Source organism: Benincasa hispida, chromosome 7 (assembly GCF_009727055.1).
Source record: "Benincasa hispida cultivar B227 chromosome 7, ASM972705v1, whole genome shotgun sequence".
Taxonomy (NCBI): Eukaryota; Viridiplantae; Streptophyta; class Magnoliopsida; order Cucurbitales; family Cucurbitaceae; genus Benincasa; species Benincasa hispida.
In genome coordinates, this window is record NC_052355.1 from 20,197,718 (window position 1) to 20,207,034 (window position 9,317).

Here is a 9,317-nt window from a genome sequence, read left to right on the forward strand (position 1 = left end):
GTGTATTTAAGAATCTTTCTTAATAAGACGTTATAACATCTTATTTGCTTGTTTGAGTGTACCTTGAACTTTTGCAATTTTGAATTTATTATTATTATTAATTCGTTTTTTCACTTTTACAAAAGGAATGTTCTTTTGCTATTTTTTTAAATAAAAAATTAAAATCCATTATTTCTCCTGTCAGGTTATAAAAACTTAGATCAAATATATGTTACACACAAAATTGAAAGCTCATAACATATTTAGTCAAAAAAATGAACCATTTATAGACAATTGCAAAATTAGACATAGAACTTGTGATTTAAGAAGGTAAGAAGCATGTAATTTGCCTCGAATTTGAATTGTAAGTTTTAACTTGTAAGAGAGAGAGATAAATGATTGGATTAAGGTAATAAAGATACATATTCAAAATCCAAATTTTCAACCGCACCGCGTTCTTCTCTGTCTGTTCCTTAGATATAAAAAATTGTAAGAAACCAAAAAGGTTCTCACAAAGCACGAGCACGAGCACAATGGATTGGGATGAACATGACCCACTTTGATTTACCGAAGAAGAAGAAGAAGAGGAAGAGGAGGAGGAAGCAGAAGAAGAAGAAGGAACAATATAATCAATAATCAATAGACTCTCTTTATTGTAAGAGGAAGCCTTCCAATCCATGGAACTCCCCATTCCCACTAATCAAATGGCTTCCTCTTCCAACCCCACCGCCCCATTTCGCGGTTCCTTCCACCGTCGAGCTCATTCCGAGGTCCATTTCCGGATTCCCGACGATCTCGATCTTGTTTCCGACCCTTTCGACGGCCCTTCTTCCGGATTTGGAGATCTGGGCTTGGAGGATGATCTCTTGTGCACTTTCATGGACATCGAGAAGATCGGATCCAAAATCGAAAATGGGTCTTCGTCGAATCCTGAAATGGCTGGCGGTGGTACTGCGGCAGAGAATGTTGAAGGGGAGAAAATCTCCCGCCCCAGGCACCGTCATAGCAATTCTGCAGATGGGTCTTCCATTATGGAGTCTATTGAGGCTAAGAAGGCCATGGATCCTGATAAGCTTGCTGAGTTGTGGACTATTGATCCTAAACGTGCCAAGAGGTTTTGTACTATTCTATTGTAATGTGCCTATTTGTTTTTAGGTTCTGCAATTACAATGTGTTATGTAATCTCATTCTTGAATGTGTTGCTTGACGATTGGACTTTTGTTTCATGGCTGGAAGATCGAATTACTGAATGTTTTTTTCCCCCTAGGATGCATTGTGTTTACATTTCAGTGAATGGGAATTAGTTCAATTTCTGATGGTTGGATGAGTTTTGGATGTATAGAGAGAGAGTCTGTGATGATTGATCATGTATTGGGGGGATTTAGTTATATGTATGAGACTGGTTTTAGTTGGTTAATATGAGAGATTCTTGTGATATTAGATCTTACTAAGTTATTGACAACCAGATATTGTAGGGCCACTATGTGGGGTTTGAACCTATGCTTCCAAATTTCAAAGTCTCTTTAACCATTTTCCTTTTGCCTCAATGACCATTAGGCCAACTCATAGCGGTTCTTCAAATTCGATAATTCCAAATCATGTCCCTACTTTGTCAATCGAGGAATGGGAAAAACATGTATTATCTTAATCTATACCTTCTTAATCAGATGTCTGCTTGGACATTCTAAGCTTGTTTAACTGCTAATGCAGCTGTTTGTGTGGTCTTTTCCTTTTTCTAGTTTGTTAAAATTTTTGCAACTGGTTTTATCTATCCTTAGTAATTCATTTGCAGGATTTTGGCAAATAGACAGTCTGCTGCTCGGTCAAAAGAGAGGAAAGCTCGCTACATAATGGAACTTGAGAGAAAAGTTCAAAGCCTTCAGACCGAAGCGACAACTCTCTCTGCACAGCTCACGTTGTACCAGGTTTTAATTTTTCACCGATCTCATTTTTGGCTCTTACTATGATCAAGGTTTACATATCTAGAATCTGAAAGTCCATATAACATTAGGAAGGAAATTTTCTGCCATTATTTGCTTATACGGTTCAGTGTTGTTGTTCCTTGCTATGAGATCTCTTGGCTTTTCTCGTTAAGAGATGTAATAGATTTGTATTAAAGTCACAGGAGTAACCCCTCAAAAAGATTGATGAAGAAAGATAGAGAAATCATAGAGTCCCTATGCAAGGTGGTGGAAGAGGACTTAGTACATTCTCCCAAAAATTATAAACAAAGATAAAAGAAGGAAAAGGAAAGAATCTTTAAAAGTACTGTTGTTTCTGAAAGTGGTTTTCTTATATATATGTGTGTATTTTTATTTATTATTAAAATTTGTCTTTTCAAAATAAACAAATAAACTTTGCTTGGAGAAAAACATGAGAGTTGGGTATTATTAAACCACCACATGCCATTTAAGTTCGAGAAATTTTCAATTTTGATTTTGTACATTGAGTGTCCTTCTCTATTACTTCTGGAAAGTTGCTTTTGGAATCAGGGGAAGGTAATGGAGTGCCCTCCTCCGTCCAAGCTTTATTTAGTTATTAATGTTGTTACTATCAATATTGTTAGTAAACGTATTCTTTTAAAAATGAGATGTAATTATATTTCTTTTATGGAGAAATTTATTCTCTTACCAAATTCTTGAAAAGAAATTGAAATTTTGTAATTTTATTTTAATTCATTGTAAAATTTATATTATAATAACTTATCATGTCCTATGGATTTAACATTGATTTTCTTCTTTTGAATCACACTTTTGGGCCTTGAACTTTTATAAAAGTAATTCTTTATTCTTAAACAATTTAGTTCTTAAACTTTAGTATATAATAATTTAGTTCATGTATTTTCAAATTTGCAATTAAATATCTACAGTGAAAAATCCATCAAAATTAATCGTCAATTTTTATTATGTAACAATTTATAGTCTTTGTAGATTATAAACACATTTGGCCCTTAATCAATTTTTTGATCTACATATGTAAAGTATCTCACTAAACTTAATAATACTTTTCATGATAGGGACTAAGTCCTTACAACATTTAAAGCACAAATATTATAAATTATTACAATTTTGAAATTACAAGGACTAAATCATTACAAACTATAGTTTTGAAATTAAATTTTTACTTTAATGAATGTTCAAGGATCAATGGTATTTTTTAACCTAGATTTTTTCATTTTTTAAAAATATTTGAAAAGTTGAACATGGAAAACCTACAAATAATTTATTTTTTCTTACCTATGTTAGAAATATACTCTTTGATCTTTAATCCTTATATTATTCTTCTCAACTTTGAAACATGATTTTGATTTCTTTTATATAACTTTTATGCCCGTGAAACATTGAATTGAAATATATTTTCTAGTTAAAAGATAAGAAAATTTTTAGTTTTAATCTTCGCATTTAGTGAAGTGAGTTAAATTTTAATTTAGTCAAATTGAATCTTTGACTAATTAAGGGGTGAAATTAATATCCTTTATTAGTTGAGTTATTATTTTATTATTATTTTTTAAAAAAGATCTGTGACTAGTTGGGGGCATTCTTGTGGCTAGATTAGGCTACTTTTGTAAGTATTGGTTCTTTAGCTATGCCAAATGCTTTTTATTTTTGCTTGAGCATTTTAATGTCGAGGTTATGTATTTCTTTAGCTGCTTTGATGAGATCTTTAGGTGATTTAGTGTGTGGTTGTTTGAGCTATTTGGTTGGAAAGAAATAGGCTAAACTCTTAGGGATATCTTCTCAACTAGAGACCTCTATAGAACTGCAAGGGTTTCTAGCTGGTGTACTCTTTGTAACTAATCCTCTTCTAAAATTTTAGATCTAAAACCTTCTTCAGGGTGTAGGGGTGAGGGCTTGATATGTTTGGAGTTGCCTTCTAGGGTCTATGGTTCTAGCCCTAGGTGGAAAGCTTTGGTCATGTTTGATAACAATTTCATTTATAATTTCTGTTTTTGAACATAACATTCTGCATGTTTCTCACAATTTCTTTACTACGAGTTCATCTCTTGAAGATATGTTTGAATTTTTAGTCAAATTTTAAAAACAAACCGGTTTCTAAAAACTACTTTTTTCATCAAAATTTGGCTTGGATTTTGATAACTCTAGAATTAGATAACAGAGCCAAAAAGACTCGTTGATGGAAGTAATGTTTTTGAGCTAAATTTTCAAAAATCAAATAGCTGTCAAATGGGCTTCCAGTGATTCATAGAGCTTAATAAACTTTCACTCTTTTTCACATATAATTACCTTCTAATATCCTGGTTATGAAAGAAAAACCTTTATTTTCCACAATAAAATGGACAAGGGCAGCTAATCTGAAACTTGCTGAATGTATGCTTCAATTGACATTATGATTTCAACTTTTCCTGAAAAAGCAATAGGCGAAAGTTCTGATATGGTTATAGTGTTTACTTTTTCTCTAAAATTAAAAATGTGATTGTAGAGTTTCACTTTTATTTCATATATTTTGCCTTTTAGTGGCCTTCACTTAAAAAGGTTGTTGGTGCTTCGAGAGGAGTTAATGATGGAGACTTCCTCTTTATTATGGAAAAAGGATACAAATGGGAATATCCTCAAAGTTTTGTTGGTAAATAGAAAAAGTGAAAAAGGTGGTAAGACTGAGGAATGATTACTGAGTGTACTAATAGGAGTTTCCAAAAGGAGTTTTTTGTCCATTCACCACATCACATCACCTTACCTTTTCTTGTTTCTCTTTCTCTTTTTTTTTTTTTTTTTAATAACTGAAACAAGACTTTTCATTGAAATAATGAATGAATCTAATGCTCAAAGTATATAAGAGGAAACAATAATAAAAATCTTCTAACTTGCCAATACAGTGCAAGAATCATAATACAAAACATAGACTAAAGCTGTGAAGAAGAAGTAAAAACAATTTGGTTGAACAGAAATCTTAAGGTGAATAATCATCAACATGCTTAGCTATTGAATCACTTGATAAGACTTTAGTTTGACCTCCACTTTCTCCTTATAAGTACCAAAATCTACCTTCAGTGTGGGCTTTCCTTCCCCTATCTCACCTTCCAATATCATTTCTTCATCTTACTCTCTCACAAATGTCACTTCATAAAGGAACTAGAGTGATGACATGAATATTGTCAAAGTCAGAATAAAAGGAACATTACAAAAATTATTATCATCAATTTTGGATTGTAACTGCATGCTCAACATCCCATTTTGTTAACTTCAGCTTGACTTGTGCTAATCCTAGTTTTCCAAGTTATGACTGCTTGTCTAACTTTCAAATGTTGTGATGTTTGTGAAGTAGTGATATAGCATGGTCAGGAGTTGGACACAAGCATATGAATGAAAAATAGGCTTCAGAGTATTTACTATTTATCTAATTAATTTAGCTCTATTTGGTAATCATTTGGTTTTTTAAAATTAAATTTACAAACACTACTTTTACCTATGCATTTTTTCGTTTTGTTATCCACTTGTTAGGGATGCTTAAATCCAAGCCAAATTTTAAATACTTGAAAAAGTATTTTTTTAAAATTTTAGCTTTTGTTTTTGGAATTTAGCTGTGAATTTGAAAACAAATACAATTTTCTAAAACAAAAAATCAGATGGTTATCAAAACGGTGCCTTTAATTTTTCTGGTTACTTAAAATAATTTTTGTCTAAAGCTATATGAGGTTTTATGTTAGAGACTTTTTCTAATATGCTCCCCACCCCAAAAATAAAATGAAGAAAAGGATTCTTACTTTTTTCCTTTGATCATTTCATCTTTTCTTCATGTTCTTTCTATCAGAGAGATACCACTGGGCTTTCATCCGAAAACTCAGAGCTCAAACTTCGTTTACAAGCTATGGAACAGCAAGCCCATTTACGCGATGGTATGCATCCACGTACACGCTGTCTATTATTATTGACCCGACCCTCTTTGTTTAGCTTTTAGATGTCTATGAATAATGTGATATCCATCTTCACGTCTGCTATCTGTTTTTCTTTTTTTATTCATAACTGTCATGTGTCCAAGTAGGGTCTGTTTTAAATCCACCTACTTAGATGCTGCCTTATCCAGATTTTGATGATCTTGAATAAATGTTAGAATTTAAGAGCTGTTGATGTCTATATTTGCACATTAATCTGGTCACCTTGATACTTCATCTTCACCTTAGGTTGCAGGAGAAAGTCTTGCCTTTGGACCAGCTTTTATTGTGCATTATAGTGATATTCTTGCTTTACGGTTGAACAAAAAATAACGCAGTATAAATTTGTTTGATGACTTTTCGTAATATACAGCTCTAAATGAAGCTTTGAAAAAAGAAGTCGAGCGGCTCAAGATCGCGACGGGAGAAGTAATGACAGCTACAGATTCGTATAACTTTGGAATGCCTCAAGTTTCATATCCCCAATCTTGCTTTTCACACCAACCGCAACCTGGACAACACAGCGCACAGAGGACGATGCAAAGGCCCCAAGTTCATCCATTCCATTCTAGTTTACCGAACCCACATCAGGCTTTGTTTGTTGCATCGCACCAGCCTTATGCCTTAACAGAAATATTTCAGCAGGATCCTATTGCCCGATTACAGGGTCTTGAAATAGGTAGCAGAGGCACAGAAATAAAGCCAGAAGGCTCCTCAATATCCGTCAGTGAAAGTAGCAGCACATTTTAACCTAAATTTTTTTGCCAACCTATGCTTCGACCGACCTCCCAGTGAAAAGATGGCTTGTTCATAGATTGACCCTGATGACAGAAAATATTTTTTCCCACATCATTTGTATGTTGTTCGTTCTTTTCTTCATTTATCACGTTCGGGGTACTCGATGGGATAGATAAAATTATTCCTGTGATAGAAAGAGAAGCTTTCTCTTGGCTGGAATTCTGTTTCATAGTCCCATTTGCTGTCATCCAAAACATTGTTTCTTCCGGTAAAGGAAGTTCATGCTTCATTATTCAACACATAGCTTGGTCCTTAGTTGCAGCTATAGATTTGTTTGAATACTGAAAGATCATGAGAATGAAAATGACCATTTATGTGATTCTTTTTTTCTGAATGAAAACTAAAACGACGATGATGATGATGATGATTTTTGTCTTCAATGCTCTCTGTTGTTCATTTGTTAGTGATCCCTTGTATAAGGTGAATGTATTATACAGGTAGGTGGGGACAAGTAAATTACTAAATTGTCCACATTTGAAGGGTCATTAGGGTCCCTCTTGGGGATGCCATTAAAGGCCACATGGTAGGGTTGTAATAAAAAACCCCTTAAATCTGCATCCAAGGGAAAAGCTCATGTGACTGACATTTGTGGTTGTTATTCTTAGGTCCATTTTAATAATCACTATTTCTATGATTGTGACCTTTCTAAGGGTGACTTTGAGAATTTTTTCTTTTTTTTTTTTCGTATTTATTGGAAGAGAAAGAAAAAATACACTTGTTTTGTTCTTCTATGATGTTGAGTTAATATTGGCTAAAAGTGCTCTTCAATATTTAATTCTGGATGTTCTTTAGAAATTGATTCTCCAGAAAGTACCTTATTTATTATTATTATTTTTCCAAAATTACTTTGTTATAAGTATCTATCCATTGATTGTTTGAAAAGTTCATTTAAGTGATTAAATTGACCCCTTTTTTTTTTTTTTTTTGATGTTTAGTTACATTGAAGAATTTGTTGTCTTTGGAAATTCTTTCTCAAGAATATATCTTTATTGAATTTAGGGTGTGTTTAGAATACATTTTCAACTGTTTAATTTAAAAAATAAGTCATCTTGGAAGACATTGAAGTGTTTGATAATCACTCAAAATAGCTTCTTAAGTCTATTTAATCAATTTTTATCAAAAGTATTTAAATAAAAATGAATTTTTTATCTAAAAAAAAAACACTTGTTGGGTTGTATGTCCTAAAACTCGCTAGTCTATAAAAACATATTCTATTTGCAATAAAGATGTTATTGACGTTTATTAAACAAGATTGTTGTTAAATATATAAATTGTACTAGTAAAGATTAAATCCAATAAACAAAAGATCTATGGCTGCTACATGAATACTTAAACTTTATGTGGAGACATAAGAGTGGATCAAGTTCAAGTAAATAGCCAAATGATCTATAGTATACGAATAAGGTTAAGTACTTTATTCTAATAACACAATTGGATGCAACCCACTTGGTAAATGTTACAATGATTGTAAAGTGATGCAAATGAAGTGATCCTAATTCGTTCATGTAGAGACATGCGAGTGGGGGCATCCTATGTAATGAGTTTGCGTAAGACCCGACCTAAAAATAAGTCACTCTTACTTTATAACGATCGTTTACTGTTAAAACGGACTATTTCAATTTGATGACCTAGAGTAACTCGATCTTAATCTTAAGCTAACTATGAATTCCTGTTTATTTGGAATTATCCTTTGATATGCATAAGTGAAAGTAGTTCAACAACATTGCTCAATAAGCCTCCCATTTTGAGGATAAAATTGGATAGATAACTGGGGACATAGCCCTGCAAGATGGAATTCGCTTCTATCCAATTTAGGGTTAGCATATGGGTTGTTCTCTTAAGTATTGATCCATGGTCTTAAACAAAGGGGTCTTGCCCTTTCATGATAGAGACGGACATGGTTTATTAGTTAGACTATAAACTAATTGTTCAATAGAGGATCAGTGGTGACTTAAGGAGCAAGATATATTACAGGGGTAAATTGGTAGTTTTGACCTAGCTGTAAATACGAACGATCTGTGAAAGATCGACTTACTAATTATGGTTAAATCAAGTTGATAGAAATATATCTACAGTGAGGAGAGTACAACTACTGAGCTATAGTGGTATGTCTTGATATGTCTCAATAGTTAACGAATATTGAATAATTTGGTTTAAAGAGTTTAGCCAAATAATCTCAAGTCGTTGGAGCTCATGATCTGTAGGTTCATAAAGTTCCTCTACTAACTCGTAAAAGATTAAACATTGGGTTAGAAGATTGAGCAAACTTGAAGTATTCAATTTTCTATTTAGGGTTTGAATTTGAAATGTTCAATTTCAATTTAGGGTTTGGATAATTATATTCGATATAATTAACGTTTAGTTGTAATTAGACATAATTTGAGAGTTCAAAATATTTAAATATTTATTTAAATATTGATTACATGAATAGGATTCATGTTTAAATTAGGTGTTTTATTAATTTAATATTTGATATTAAATTATTATTATTTAATTAATTAATTAAATTAAATTAAATTCATTTTAAAAAAAGAAGAGATTCAATTTTAGAAATTGAATTTAAATTAGATTTAATTTAGTTTTAAATTAAATTTGATTTTAAAATGAAAAATGAAAATTTAAAAAGGGTTTTAAATTGTCAAAGTGGATA

The 9,317-nt window shown here is 32.1% G+C and overlaps 1 protein-coding gene and 1 long non-coding RNA gene across 2 annotated transcripts; one reads left to right on the plus strand and one right to left on the minus strand.

The window, feature by feature from the left end:
- Nucleotides 1-424: 424 nt before the first annotated feature.
- On the plus strand, nt 425-7,034 carry LOC120082079 (transcription factor RF2b). Its single transcript, XM_039037300.1, has 4 exons — nt 425-1,093; nt 1,772-1,904; nt 5,749-5,833; nt 6,243-7,034. Exons 1-4 carry the CDS (start codon nt 657-659, stop codon nt 6,617-6,619), a joined length of 1,032 nt encoding a protein of 343 aa, XP_038893228.1. The 5' UTR covers nt 425-656; the 3' UTR covers nt 6,620-7,034.
- Nucleotides 4,596-5,834, minus strand: LOC120082080. Its single transcript, XR_005483036.1, has 2 exons — nt 5,702-5,834; nt 4,596-5,069 (listed from the first exon to the last, which is right to left on the minus strand). It is a non-coding gene; the product is annotated as an uncharacterized LOC120082080 (long non-coding RNA).
- Nucleotides 7,035-9,317: the final 2,283 nt, after the last annotated feature.

Bases quoted from the DNA above. Each gene is read 5' to 3' on its own strand.
- LOC120082079 (XM_039037300.1), top strand. From the start codon at position 657: ATGGAACTCCCCATTCCCACTAATCAAATGGCTTCCTCTTCCAACCCC. The intron at 1,905-5,748 runs GTTTTAATTTTT...TCTTTCTATCAG, and splicing joins CACAGCTCACGTTGTACCAG to AGAGATACCACTGGGCTTTC. The intron at 5,834-6,242 runs GTATGCATCCAC...CGTAATATACAG, and splicing joins GCAAGCCCATTTACGCGATG to CTCTAAATGAAGCTTTGAAA.